Source organism: Tenrec ecaudatus, chromosome 4 (genome assembly GCF_050624435.1).
Source record: "Tenrec ecaudatus isolate mTenEca1 chromosome 4, mTenEca1.hap1, whole genome shotgun sequence".
Classification (NCBI taxonomy): Eukaryota; Metazoa; Chordata; class Mammalia; order Afrosoricida; family Tenrecidae; genus Tenrec; species Tenrec ecaudatus.
Genome location: NC_134533.1, coordinates 52,256,395 through 52,271,814, shown reverse-complemented (window position 1 = coordinate 52,271,814; position 15,420 = coordinate 52,256,395). Strand labels below are relative to the sequence as shown.

The following is a 15,420-nucleotide window of genomic DNA, read 5'->3' as shown; positions in this document are numbered from 1 at the left end:
GATCCGCACCTTCATGAAGTGATCACTGAAGAAACAGGTACTGCAGCAAAGAGTGATGAAGAAAGCAGATGGTGTCTGGCTATCAATCCGAATAGCGTCTGGGGTCTTAAAGGCTTGCATTCAACCAAGAAGCCATCTAAGCGAGTAGTAAACTAAGTCCACACGGAAGAAGGACATCATCTTGTGTGAATCAAGACGATAATAAGAAAATTCAAAGATGACTAATGGACAAATATTGTGGAAAGCTATGGAGGACAGTGGAAGCTCAAAACCGATCTGCAGAGTGTCTAATCAGATTAGGGCATTGCCAGATCCCCTCTATCCACAGGCAAGGGTCTTGAATAGTTTTATTATCAGATAGAGGTCATTGTAACTGTGATTATACTGGACCAAACTTGATCGTGGCCAGTGGACCTCCCTCTTGACCCAACCTGAAATTATTCTAGATGCAAGTATTTCTTGCTTGTTCCATGACAAAAATTTCTCCCCTGGACTTTGAAATACTGATGGTGGTCTTTTCTTTCTTATACATTATTTGCATTTTTATCTTTGAATTATTATTAGTTTACCCTCGTCACTTTATTTTGTTTCTGTTGGTTTTTCCAGTTTGTGAAGCACAGAAGGAGTAGATGATAGGGATAATAACTGATGCAAGGGTTTGTAGGGGAGAGGGGTGGGAGATAGGGAGGGTGAGGGGTTTGGGGAGCAAACAATGTAGGCGGGAATAAGAAGGGAGAACTGAAACTGATGACTTCACAACTCATTTTAAAAGTGATTTTACCATGAAAAATGATTGGCGAATTCTTCTTGATATAATTGAACAATTGAGTTGTATGATATGTGGATTATGTGCTGATAAAACTGTAAAAAAAGGAATTAAAACTTAATATTGTGGTTTTTCAAAGATTTATACTCAATAAAAACATTATCAAGTGGAAAAAATAAATAAAGGCTAGATCTTTGCTGCGTCTCCTGAGAGAATGAAGACAGTTCTTACCAACCAGACTGCTGACATTGAAGGGAATATCATTGTCCCACTGAAGGGGCACAGTGATTGTGAGGGGCCCCAGTCACCCTGCCACAGGTCTTCCAGCACCTCGTGTAGAACTCAGTCTTCTTGCAAAGAAATAAAGAGGTTCAAGTTGACGAATGGTGGGGAACAAAAGGAACGACTATAGTTTGCGACATCTGCAGTCATACACAGAATGCGATCAGCGGAGGCTCTGTGGGCTGCTACTGCACAATGAGGTGTGTACGTTCACTTCTTCAGCAGTAACATTCTTCAGGAGAATGGACAAGCAAGCCCCCAAAAGTTTAATAATGGTAGGATAGGGAAAGAGATATTCCCATATACAGTGCACATGAATGTACACATGTACAACTGAGATGAAGGATAATTTCATTATTTCTATTGAAAATTTAACATATAGCATTTCCTTTACTCCATCCTTCATTCTCATGGGAACTACCCTATAAGTTTCCTAGTACATGTGTAAAATGATAAAATATGTATAAGATACTCATTCAGACTTGGTTTCAAAGTGGTGAATCCATGTATAAAATCTATGCTGTGTTTGTAAAACATGAACTTTCTGATAAAAAAAAAAGATACTCATTCAGGTATAGTATAGCAAACGACTAACAGGAACTTACCCTAAATGTCCATCAATGCTATTGGTGGCTAACAACAGGAGCATAAGTAAAAATAAAAGTCTTATTAAAAATGTCAAAATATGAAGCTATTATTTTTCAACATGCCCTCCACCTAGGTCTATATACTTCTGGAGGTGGTTTTTATTCTCTCAACCTTTCCCCAAAAGGACAGACCAATTTGTCTTGGAAGAAATACGGCCAGAGTACTCACTCCTTTGTGAAGGAGGCAAGGATGGCAAGACTGCATCTTACACACTTTGGACATATGGTCAGGAGACACGAGTCCTTGGAGAAGGGCATCATGCTGGTAAAGGGCGGGGAAATGAAAAAGCGGAAGGTCCTCAACGAGACGGATTGAGAACAGTGGCCGCAACGGTGGCTCGGGCACAGGAACAATGGTGGGCATGGCGTGACAGGCAGTGTTTGTTCTATTGTAGACAGGATCGCTACGAAGCCGAAACCAACTCAATGGCACCTAACAACAACCACCACCACCCTCCCCCGGAATTCTGCACATTTGGATTTACATAATATCAAAACGGCAGCTTGGCCATCGTCAAAGGCCTCAAATCACATGGTTTTCAATGTTCTTTGCGCTTTGGAACAAGGAAATGTCTGAAAGAGCTGGACGACGGATGGGGTCATGTTTGCCATGAAATTCTTGGATGGCAAAAATCGAAGTGTAATTGAAAAGAAAAACAAATGCCAGCCACCAAATAAGTAGCTAGCAGAACAGCTATGCTTTCCCGGGCTACATCTCTTAAGAGGCACAAGGCCCTCTGCTGCCAGGATGCTAGACCCTAGAGCAGCATTTCTCAACCTGTGGGTCGTGACCCCTTTGGGGGGGTCACCTAGGACCATCGGAAAACACAAATATTTCACAACAGATAATTACATATTGTTTTTTGATTAATCACTATGCTTTAACTATGTTTAGTTATGTTCAATTTATAACAAAATATATTCTGCATATTATTTACATTATGATTCATAACAGTAGCAAAATTACAGTTATGAAGTAGCAACAAAAATAATTTTATAGTTGGGGGTCACTACAACATGAGGAATTGTGTTAAAGAGTCACAGCATTAGGAAGATTGAGAACTACTGCCCTAGAGAAAGGCAAGCAGGTCTTTTGAGCCTTCATGGAAGGGGGTTTAAGCCTTTCTGTAAACAATTTATACAGGAAGATTTAGTTTAAAAGGATTAACCAAGGGAAAAAATAAGTCTTAAACCAGTATGAAATACCAATTTAGCAGCTATGATCCTAAAAAAGTCAATCTTTTTTAAAAAAAAATGCTCATTTCAGAAGGACCTAAAATTAGCAAGCATTATATGAAATAAGAGCTTAATTAAAGCAACATGACTCAGAAAACAGAACAGAACTTGTGATTAAATCATATAAATGTCAATTTGAGATTTCCCTTGGAAAAGGGTGATTAGCGCATTAAATTACTTTTTCAAAGCCTATTCAATGACTAACTACTCTTTAAGAGGCAACATCCCTGATAAGAGCTTTTTGCCAACTTAGTAAATATATTTTAAGAATAAGACTTTCCTACATGACAAAATGAAGCCATGATTTCTTGACTGTCCAACCCACACTGCCTGGAAGTACAGCACGATGATAGATGTGCAGCTAGCTCCTCGCTTATCAACCTGGGTAGGTTCCAGGGAAGACCAGGTCATTATGTGGAAATCGATGTTATGTTACCACAGGAAGACCACATCAGCTAATAAAATGGAGATGACTACATCATTACATGACTACATCATTACATGGCTGCCAACATTCATTACATGTCATATTATATCAATAACTACCAAATGTCAACATCACATGACTGCCAAACTCTTGAGAATCATGGTACTGCCAAATTAACCACTGGAGCTGATGCTACTCTCATTTCACATCTTGGCACTTGTTGCTGCCAGATGTACATCATTGATGTGGAAACAGTCGACAGAAGGTTTTTCTTTACTACTGGTGGTAAATATGAAATGTCAGGTGACGAGATAGTTGGTAAGTGAGGAGTGGGTGTGTTTGCAGCAATCATGCTTCCATACCTTTGCTGAAATTGCCAATGTGCAGGCAATGCCCAACTCTCCACCTCCAACCACAGTAATTTTATTAATTGCTTTAGTCTCAGGATTTGTCCAGCCCTTTGAATTTATGTCTGAGACACCTACAAAAAGAAGTGGATTATCATGAGAATTTCAAAACGTATCAAAAGTCATTTCAACATCTCTTTAAAAAGATAACAAATCTCAAACAGAACACACAGGGTTAACTCACAATTAAAGCAAACAGTTTTGACCAAATCAGCTCTGATTCATTGACTCTGAAAACTCACTGAGCACAGAAGAGAACTACAATCCGTAGGCTGGCATGTCTACAGTAAAGAGCTAGGCTGGTCTTCTGAGGCAACTCTGGATGGAGCTAATCCTCCCAACTGTTGGTTAACCGTTTGTACTATGCAGGCCTTCCAGTCCATAATAAAAGTTTTAAAAAACCAACACTGCTACTAAGTCAATTCCAACTCATATGGACATTACAGGACACAGAATTGCCCCAGGAGATTTCCAAGGCTGTAAATCTTTATAGAAGTTGATTGCCACATTGCTTTCCCTCAGAGCAGCTCGTGGGTTTGAACTGCTGGACTTTCAGATGGCAGGAGAGTGCTTAACCATTATATCATCAGGACTCCTTTCAGTTCCAGTTGATATTAGGCATTCAAGAAATATTTGTTGAAATGAACAAATGCAAGTAAAACAAGAGAACTTGGGAAGTTTACAGTCTCATGTCAAATGTCCCACTAACTAGGGGCCATCCTTTTAAGAAGCAGAATTTTCCAAATGTTTTCAAAATATTACTAATAAGATTTAGGAAATTGAGGACCAGGAAGAGAGCATATGTGGACAAATTCTCTGCACTCATAATAGAGAGCCTGAAGGGCCACGGCGACTCTGGTGGAGGAAGGCCTTCACATCTGTGAGTTGGAGATGAATCCCAGGCACATTCTCCTGACTACATATCATCCCCGCAATGTCCCCCCACAGCAGTGCTACTTTCTTTTCTTCTTTTTTTTTTTTTAACATTTTATTAGGGGCTCATACAACTCTTATCACAATCCATACATATACATACATCAATTGTAATAAAGCACATCCATACATTCCCTGCCCCAATCATTCTCAAAGCATTTGCTCTCCACTTAAGCCCTTTGCATCAGGTCCTCTTTTTTTTTTTTTTAAGCAGTGCTACTTTCAAGATGGTTCTTACAAGTATATGGCTGCTTGCTACGTGCTCCAGGTTCGGAGACTATCTGCTGTTCAGAGCCAGCAGACTCTACTGTCCGCCCCTCCCAAAGCTGACTTCCTTCTGATACTGATCATAGATTGCTCCCCTTGGAGAGAGTTCAGGAGCATCCAAGGTTAAGCCACCATCGTAACTCTGGTACCTGTCCATCCTGTTACGGCCATGCCTCTAGTACCTACCCACCATGTTACATATGTGCCTACTGGGGCTTGCTAGCCCCAAGACTATATAAGCCTGCTGGAGAATACATTCGCTCTCTTTCTTGTTCCTGGATTCATGGAAAGGTGAGCACCCTGCGTGCTTTGTCTGTCTCATTATTTCCCCTCAATTGCTCAACTGCTCCTGGGGACCCTCTTGGTTGTAAGCCTGGAGATTACAATAAGACTCTACAAGATATTAAGTCACAATATATAGAAATCCAAAATGGGATTTCATAATTCTAAAATTGATTTTTACTGCTCTGGTCTACAATGGCAACAAAAACAAAGCCCTTAGCACCTTACTAGGACTTCTGTGTATTTGACTTCTCAGTGGGAAATATCAAGACTCACAGACCTTCAGAGTTTAATATACAGAATGAAGTCAACAAGAGTGCCTATCAAATGATGAAAATGGCAGGTGATCAATCTATGTCGAGTGATTTAGAATCGGAGTCGCTGGGTGGGACACATGGGTCAGCACTGGGTTACTGAGAACTGGGCAATCCAAATCCACTCAGAAGGGTCCCAGGTGAAAGGACGATTGCTCTGTTTGGGAGCAGCCACAGTCATGGAAGTCCGTGCAGAGTACGTGCACCCTGAAATACATGGGGCGCCTTAAGTCCCAATTAACTCTAAATCAACTGAGGGTTTCTTTCTTTTAACAGAGCAAGACAAGAATGGTTCACAGACACACATTGATTTATGGAGGTGAACTGGAAAGCAAGGAGGAAAGTAGGAATCCGTGAGAAATACATCACGCTAACTCTCAAGGCAACCAAATGTAGAGTACGAACCTTCAGTGATTTTCGCTATGTAGGCTAGCAAGTCTACCTGCCGCGCCTCGTCAGAGGACGATCGGGAATACAGGGGAAGTTCTTCTTGAAACTTGGCGATCATTTCTTTAATTAATCCAACAATGACAGATTTAGGCTGTAGAGACACACAAGGAGAAAGTTACATTGTGCTGAAGAATACCAAATGTCCTAGTTGCCTCATGGCAGCCATGTATAGAGTTTATGAGATTGTAAATGTTTACAATAGTAGCCAGTCTTATCTTTCTCCCTAAGAGTGGTGGTGGGTTTGAACTGCTGACTTTGTGGTTAGCTGCCCAATGCCTAATCCACAGCCACCAGCGAGACACAATGTGAATAATACAGCCAGATGGCTGCCATGAGAAACAAATGAGGCAAGCCATGCAAACCATACACTGTGAGGGTACAAAAAATGTTTGCTATGCTTATTAGGAAGAACTAGTAGCATGTTGTGGTGACGGGCAATTTCTTAATATGGCATTTTCATCCATTTCTCTCCCACCAAATGATTGGGTAGAACCACATAAATAAGGCATCTCTCATAGGCATCAAGTCAATGCTGACTCAATGATCCTATGGGCAGGGTAAAACTGCCCCTTGAATTTCTGAGCGTTAGTTCTTTCTGGGAATAAAAAGCTCCATCTTTCTCCCAGGGAGCGCCTGGGAATTCCAACGGCAGCTCTGGGGCTAGCAGCCCATTTGCTATCAGTATGCCACAGAACTGCAATAAGCTAGGATGGACTCTAACTCGGGGACCAGTCAGTTCTGCCATTCCCCTGCTGTCCTGTGGTACTCTGAGGACTTGGTAGAACGTACTTAACCTTATTTCTACGCTCACAACCAGGGGTCTGGAAAACTAGTCCTATTTTGAGAAAGATCTCCCTTGTCCCGAGATAGGAATGTTTTCAAATACACGTTTTTCCAGGCCCCCTTCCCAGCCACTCCACACCAGCCCCCTGCAATAGTCCTCCATAAAGAGCAGCCTTAAAGGAGCCACCATAATAGATGAATCATTTCTGTGTCGCGCCACTTCACTATGTCTGATGGTTATCTGCAGAGAAGAGCAATCAAGTTCTATAGCCAAACCACCTTACAGTGCAGCAGCCCCCTGGGGAGAACTCAGGAGGGTTTAAGGTCAACTAGCACTAGGTCCAGACGATGATGCGCTTCCTTGTTTATTATGTTACGCGCTTATGATATTACCTATTGACTATGTGTATGTTAGCTGTATGATGTGCATGCCTTATGAAAGATCTGGAAGCCCCATCATATGTACCCATTTGAAAGTACATTCATGCTCTCAGTCCTGACATGGGACGAGGAGCCCCTGTGTCCCACTGTCTGTCTGTCTTTACTATTTCCACAATTGCAAAGTTTCTCCTGAGGACCCATTAGAGTGTTGGGGACCCCCCTCACCCTAACACCCTGCCACTAAGAAAGCAATCTCAGAACCAAGAAGAGAGAGAATTCTCGGGATCGAGGAAGAACCAGCAGCACAGCTGTTCAAGATCCTGACGTGGTAAAGGCAGCAGAGGCCGCGCCACACCGTGGCAGAGACCATGAGACAGAGCGCAGGAGGAGCCCCAAGACTATGAAGCAGGCCAGTGGGCAGACTTCCTGGCTCATGGAAGTAAAGACCAAGGGGCCATGTAGTGCAGAGGCCTAAGAACAGACATAGATTAGGCTGGGGCCAACGAGAGTCCCTAAGGTTTTACGAGCCTACCTTAGGGTCACCTGTTAGCTTTCCTGCTGAACCTCCATTATGAGCATTATCTGTGAGTTCTGTGTGGCCTTTGCACTGAATTATCCGAGCCAGCAGACAAGTAGAGTACCGTGGGGGGAATAAAAATAAGGGCAGAGGAAAGAGGGAGAGTGGAGGCATGTCTGACCTGCGCCTTACTGCCTTGGGTTTGTGTGGGGCTGGATTTTCTCCTCCTAAACGTGGCCCCTACACCATTTCCTCATACGTTAATTTAAAAAAGCACTGATGTCTCAGAGTCTGGTTCCCACTTATTATACACTAAGAGGATAAGCTCATAGGATTGAAAGACTCAAACACCTTCAGGGACCAGGCAGTAACTGAGGTGTGAAGCTGCCCAGTATCAGAAACTTGGAGGAATGGTTTCTGGAAAGTGGGTAGGACATACCTGCAAACATTCAAATTCCTATCAAGAACAAAACCAAAGCACTACAAGACAAAATGTTGTAGGTCCACTGCAGCCATTTCGGTGCCTTGGGGAAACAGTCTGTGCTCCTCAGCGTAGATGACCTCTCGATCCCCACCTACTTCAAAATTCTATATCATTATACTACGTATAATTAGACAACATAATTATAATCTCAACTGCATGTGGAATTTAGGGGTGGTATCTCTAAGTAGGGCAATCCAAACAATGTCATGTCTTTTGAAACTTATTCTACATTTTAAAATTATTTACATCCCTTCAATTTTTGGATGTGTCTTTTTCTTTTTTTAAATCATTTTATTGGGGACTTTGTATAAATAACTCTTATCACAATTGATACATAGAATTGGATGTATATTTTGCACTTTGGAAAAATGGGGACTGAAACAGTGTACTATAAACTAGGGCTATAATTTGACTAGCAGCACCAGTCAATCTGAATTTTTCTCTTAAAAAATCTGCATGCATTGACAGCTTGGCCAGCTTCGGGAGGAGGGCAATCAGACTACACATCAGCAGCAGCTCCAGAGCACCAACGAGAGGAGGGCTGGGCGGCTGTTACCAGTACCATCGAAGTGGATGTGGATCTTCAAGCACCAAATGAACTTACACATTGCCATTTAGGGCCAATCTTACTCCTAGTCCTGGTGAAAATGTCACTTATGAATTCTGAAAAGGTGCCCATCCCCAGAAAACCCCAAATATACTTCATGTCACTGGACCACGGTATACTTTTTAAAATCATAAGAAGAAAATATGGGATTAAAATGATCTGACCATACTCTCTTCTATTTTGTTTAATCTTCTCTAAATGTCGGGCCCCAGTGTTTGTCAGTTAATCGTATGGAAGTAAACCAGACGCTGCAAATCCCTTGATTCAGTCTTTATTGAAACTAGAGTTGCAGTCACAGGCTATGAGTTTTCAGTTAAGTCCCATGAGTCATGGGGCTTCTTCTACCTTTTGTGTTCACGCCTGGATCACAAGGCCTGGCACATATGAGGCTCCGAATGGAGAAGAAGATGCAGGAAGGTAACTGAATGAGAAGTTCAGAAGGAAGCAAAACATGGACCTGGAGATGATCTCTTAATGCACACTTAGGTGGAAAAATGATATCTATCTTGTTCTCAGATAAGTGAGGAGCTTGTTTGCAAGAAACGTTCTTGTGAGATCCTGAGATGGTGCTTCACTTTAATCTTGAGTCTATGACCTCTGTTTTAGATGCCTGGAATAGTTACTCATAATGAGTTTGTTATAGGAAACTGAACTCCTCAGGTCTGTACCTGATTCATTGATGGCGCTTACACTGACCTATGAAACCCCACACTGCACTACGTCAGAGCCGTTATCCACTTGGAGTTGAGGAAAACGGCATTTCCCTCCTTGCACGTGTTCATACAAGTAAAAAAATGAATGACATTATACCTCAATAACTTTGATTATTTGTTTAAAATGGTAGTTATATCATTTAAAAATGAAAGCCAAAATACTTTTCCCTGTAGTATATACTCCAGGATTGTTGAGAGACATAGTAAAATAATGTATACATGCTTCAGGTGAACATTTACCTTAATCACAAGTCTATTGTTATATAAACCTTAATCTCAAGGCACCATTAGTATCTGTTTAAGGTATGATCAAATTACTTTCAAAAACCATCTAACTCATAGCATTGACATAAGATAAAATATTTTACTTATATATTTTACTTATATATTTTATTTATCATTAAGATTAAAGATAAATATGCAGAAATATAAAACTTATTGAAAAAAAATTCGAATTGATCTTACGTGGCTCCAGTTTTGGAGATAGGGCAAATATATTCTGCCTTGAGCATCCACATGTTTCCCAACTGATATTCCCATATTTGCAGTTGGCTTCAAGAAGCAAATGGGCGGGGCAAAAGGGTGAGAATCCAAAATCCACAAGCAAATTGGTATGTTATATGTATTCCCTATTCGAGATAAAGTAAACACATATACAAGCAAGAATGAAGTATGTCCATTATATTTATGGTATGGCTAGGCATCGTTTTAAGAAACACAGGTCACATACATATGCATATATTTTATAAATATATATAAATATGTATTTATAAATTTTATATAATTCATGTATATCAAGGCCTGTTTCTCCCCTTATGTTCATATTTACACTAGAGAAACACTTCCATTAGGACAACACCAGTGTAACTTTTCAGTAAATCTAATTAGGACAATGAGCATCCTGTTCAAGCCTATAAAGAATTACAGGGCATGTCCTGTCAAAAGTTTGGGATGCAGCATCATCTCTATGTAATCTGCTTTCTCAACCCAAACACAGCTATCCAACTTTTCTCGAAAGGCATCACTTCACTTTAAAATTTACTCTGGATTGAAATGATTTGCTTACAGAAGGGATTATGCCTTATTCACATCTATAACTCCAACACATACTGGGTATTCAATAAAAGTTCCTTAAATAAGTAAGAATGACCAAACAAACCAATGAAAATGAACTAAAATGAATCTGATGCTGGCTTTCAAGGAGCTCAAAAATTATATATACTATCATATACAAATTACTGAATAATATTTTGCAGAATGGGAATTATAGGATCCTCATGTAGCTGTGTTGTTGTTAGCGACTGCCAAGTTGACCTCAATTCAGGGCACACCATTCACAAAGGAAAGAAATGTTCTACGCCATCCCCATGATGGGATACAAATTAGTCTGCTGTGATCCATAGGATTTTCATTCGCTCAATTTTGGAAGTAGATCCCCAGGCCTTTCTTCCTAGTCTACCTCGGTCTGGAAAATTATTCAGCATGACAGTCACAATGCAAACATCCAGTGACTGGCCGGCTGGCTTCTGTGTATGAGGTGCAGAGTCCAGAATCAAACCTGGATCTCCTGCTTGGAAAGTGAGGTTCACCGCTGCACCATCATTGCCCACAACTAGCCATTTGGATAAGCCTCTCACTAGGTTGAGATTCAGGTTCACCTATTAAATGGGATAGTGCTATAGCAAACGCAGGAGGGAAAAGAACAAAACATCAGTGTCTGGAGAAAAAGACGAGACCCTGGTAGCTTTCTCCAGAAAGCAGGGAGAGTTTTCCACAAGGGTGAGTCTACAGTCTCTCATGGCCTCTTCTCTACCCAAGCAACTAGCACAGTAGGAGAAAGTAACTGTCACTTACAAAATGTTTTTGAAGTAGAATCCAACTTGTTGGCACTAACCTAAGCTTTCCTTGACTAGGATGGGACCCTGTCATGCCCTGTGAGATTCTGTGCAGATCACACATATATGAAAATATGTTGTGAATGTTAAGTTCTCATTAAATGGATTGGTTTTTAAGAAAATACCCACATTTAAACTCCCAAACTTACCCTGGTACATCACTGGAATAGTGCCAGTAAAATTCAGCAGGTCTTTCTGGGAACTATCTTTAAAAACTGCAAAGGAAAAAAGCCCCCAAGTTTGCAATCAGAAGAAGGGCAGAAAAGCAAAACAAAACGGTATCAACACGAACAGACATTTAGTCTCTAAAAACCATCACCACCACCCAGGATCACTAACAACACTGACAAGGGGGAATGACTAGATGCCATTTTCTTAAAAGGTGAAGGGATACAGCTGAAAGGATGTGAGGCTCTGGTACCAAACTCCACCATCCCATGGAGAGATATGTGACTTTTGGTCCTTTAGCCTCTTTGGGCTTCAGATTCTTCATCAATACAATAAAGATTGCTTCACAAGGTTTTCATAAGGACAAAAGGAGATCACTAATATGAAAACAGTAAGAAGTGGAGCAGGAAGAGCTATGGGGACATTATTAAACAATTGTCACATGTAACCAATCAGCTATACTCCTTTTCAGAAAATATAATTTCATAATTTAGTTTATCCCTTAAAGCAACCTCTTAAAAGGTAAATGCTTAATTTCTTTAGTTTCTCTAGTCCAGTAATTCTCAACCTTTTTTCAGGTGTCAGTGTCCTGAAAATCACCCTTTTCATCACTAAGTGGCATACTGGGGAGTAAGAGGTAATAAAGGTGCATGAAAGGATCACAGGTGTAAATAGTTGTCCAAATGATGTAAAAAACTCACATAGAATTACAACGCATGAAGGCCACTGCTATCGATACTACGATGTATGTTGATAACATAAATGTCGTAATTTGAGGGTTTAACGCAGGGGCCCTCAAACCTTTTAAACAGGGGGCCAGTTCACTGTCCCTCAGACCCATTAGAGAGCTGGACTATAGTTTTTTAAAAAAAACTATGAACAAATTCCTATGCACACTGCACGTATCTTATTTTGAAGTAAAAAAACAAATGCGGCAAAACCACCTGGCGGGCCAGATAAATGTCCTTGGCGGGCCGCATGTGGCCCGTGGGCGGTAGTTTGAGTTCGCCTAGTGTCATGGCGCTGAGATCCCTTCTTCTAGGCAGGAGGAAAGGAGAATGGGTGTAAGCTAGTACAACGGAGCATCAACTCCATACAATGAAGGCAGATGTATAAGAGCACAAGTTGAATGGGATGCTAGATATAGATACAAACCCCAACTCCTCCTTAGCTCTGTAATTTAAACTTATGGAAATGAATTTCCATTTCTTTATCTGAAAATGAAGACAATCATATCATCTCATAGATTTGGTCATACAAAACATGTAAGAGAATGTAAATAAAATATATGGAAGCATCTCCAGTTATACAAATGGATTAGAATCTAATAATTTCTTCCACATATAAAATTAGGTATTTCTAAAGAAATATCTTAATAACTCAAGATTTCTGATAAGTAAATGTGAATTTGATATAGTTTTTAAACAAAACTAATTCAAATGTAAAACTTATTCATATAGTTTTTTTTAAATGTTTTGACTAATTCATGGATAAATTTCAATATGTCTCACCTAACTTTTGTTTTTTAAGTGAACTAGACTAGAAAATGCCAGAGTGACATAGTATTTTATTCATGGTATACGAGGTAATGACACAAATTGTTATTTCCAAGTCTGGGTTGTACACAGAAATACATGAAACACAGTACAATCTTTTTAGACAACCAGATCTTCTCTTATTAAGTGGTAACTAAAACATTAGACAACTTAGATCCAAGCCATACCAAAAAAGAAAACACAAAAACTCTACTGCCAGCTAGTCACTTGATTCTGACTCGCAGCGGCTCTTTACAGGCTTTAAAGAATCCCTTTTTGGCAATTTGTTGGAGCAGCATTAGAAAACAAATACAATATGTGTTCTATTAACTTATATATTTCCCCACAAACCCACGGTGATATGAGAGAAATGAGAAATTATGATTTTGAAGTTCTCTAGAACCAAATAAGCAATCGTTCAAATATTGCAGGAACTACTATAAGATCTGATACATACCATAGGTGTCCACAGAATATCTGAAATGTGGGTAAAATGTATTAACATTCTTCAGTTCTTCTACAGTTAGATCTCTGAATTTGTACTGAAAAGAAAAAAAGTGACAATAAGATCCAAGTAAAACTATGATCAACAATAATTACAGTTAATTAACTGAATACTGTGTGCTAGGTGTGAGCTTTACAGACATCAATAGTATTTGGATTAACCCTTCTAAGAGAACCTTAGTAGGTAAGTAACTCAATCTCACTTCCATTGACTCATACTGACCCCACAGGAAAGAACAGAATAGAATTGCCCCTTTAGATTTCCGAGGCTGTAAATCTTTACTGGAGCAGCAAGTCTCAGCTCTTTCCTGTGGAGTGGCTGCTGGGTTTGAACCACTAGGCATGCGGTTAGCAGCTCAACAGCAATTCACTATAGTACCAGGGCTCCTTACTAGGTAGGCAGGGCTTGCAATAGCAGAACAAAAGGAGAGCTGGAGCATCAAAGCAACTGGGTGCGTTACACAGTAAGTGAAATCACAGCTCAAATCCAGGACCTGGCCCTTTAATCATGACATCCAACGTCCTCCATTTTGCAGAGTAATAATCAGATAGACATCCATGGAACACCGCACGTACTCTGGCCAACAGAACTTTCTGAGTTGATGAAAACGATCTATTATCTGTGCTGCCCATCATGGTCAACACATACAGAGGCTCTTGAGCACCTGAAATGTGACTTGTGTGTCTGAGAAACGGAATCTTTCATTCTAATTGCAAATCCTTTCGACAGACATAAGTGGCCAGTAGCCACAATATTAGCGAGTCCCCAGGACATTTCTAATTCCGGAACATGAGTACACCTTTTCCAATTCCTCGGCCTGCCTTTGAATAGTGTGTTCATTCCTTTACTTTTCCCCTCCAAATTTACATCACGTATGTGTGTAACCCTCAACAACATACCGCTTAATTTTCCTTGTTTCTAGGCTTATCAAAATATAATTTCATTAAAAAATCTCCAATTTGTGTCCACTCATAAAAGTTCCTAAGATGTATCGGTACTGTTGCACACAGTAGTTCATTTTCATTGCTACAAAGTATATTGTTCCTCCTGGTTAAGAATATACCACAAAGTAGCCTTTCTCCTGGCAATGAATACTTAAGTGGCTTCTGACCAGGAAGCTGGTGCTAGTCCTGCCGCAGAAATGGAGGCCAATCCTCGCGGTCAGCCCTCCCACCAGCCCATCGAGGAACTCTCCCGGGCCTTCAAACCCTAAGTTCACTCCTAAATCGACTCAGGGCTTTACATTCACCGGCGTTAACTACTCCCCAATATAGTCATTGATCTTTTTCAAGCAGGAAAAGAATGAATCAGTCTTCCAAGGAGAGCCATCAGAGCCGGGTCTCTGCGAGGTTGAGTGTGGCGAGAGCACAGATGAGGCCGTTCCGGTACAGAGAAGGACGGGGGGTGGGGAGGTAAAGGCAGAGCGTGTGCGGGGGGCCGTTTTCTAGGGAGAGAGCACACAGAGTGCAGAAGAGGGGTCCAAGCGATGGCGTCGGGGTGGAATCGGAGCCAGGCCTGACTCCAGCACCCGGTAGGGACCGGTCCCCCAAGCGGCGATACTAGCCAGCCCCCAATCCAGCCGTACGGCCGGCCAGGAAGGCGGCGTGGCCGGGGGCGGGGCGCCCCCCAAGCCCTGGGCCCCAGACCTGGCCCAGCAGCTGCCCCGACCTTGGCAAGCAGGCGCCTCAGTTCCTCGCAGTCAAACTCCATCTCCAGCAAAGACCTGCAACCGGGCACCGCCAACCCGGTCCCCGGACCTGCTTCCGGGTGCAGCCCGGGACGGCGGCCGCCGCGGACCAAGCTTCCTCAGCGGTCCGAGAC

The 15,420-nt window shown here is 41.3% G+C and overlaps 1 protein-coding gene across 1 annotated transcript in view; it reads right to left on the bottom strand.

Moving 5' to 3' along the window:
• The window catches only part of UEVLD (UEV and lactate/malate dehyrogenase domains), a 37,970-nt gene extending 22,550 nt beyond the window's left edge, over positions 1 to 15,420 (bottom strand). Inside the window, exons 1-6 of the mRNA XM_075545985.1 lie at positions 15,268 to 15,420; positions 13,552 to 13,636; positions 11,541 to 11,606; positions 9,962 to 10,125; positions 5,967 to 6,102; positions 3,721 to 3,839 (exon numbers count right to left, since the gene is read on the bottom strand). Coding sequence (XP_075402100.1) covers positions 3,721 to 3,839; positions 5,967 to 6,102; positions 9,962 to 10,125; positions 11,541 to 11,606; positions 13,552 to 13,636; positions 15,268 to 15,309 — 612 coding nt within the window. The 5' untranslated portion in view covers positions 15,310 to 15,420. The remainder of the gene's footprint in view (positions 1 to 3,720; positions 3,840 to 5,966; positions 6,103 to 9,961; positions 10,126 to 11,540; positions 11,607 to 13,551; positions 13,637 to 15,267) is intronic.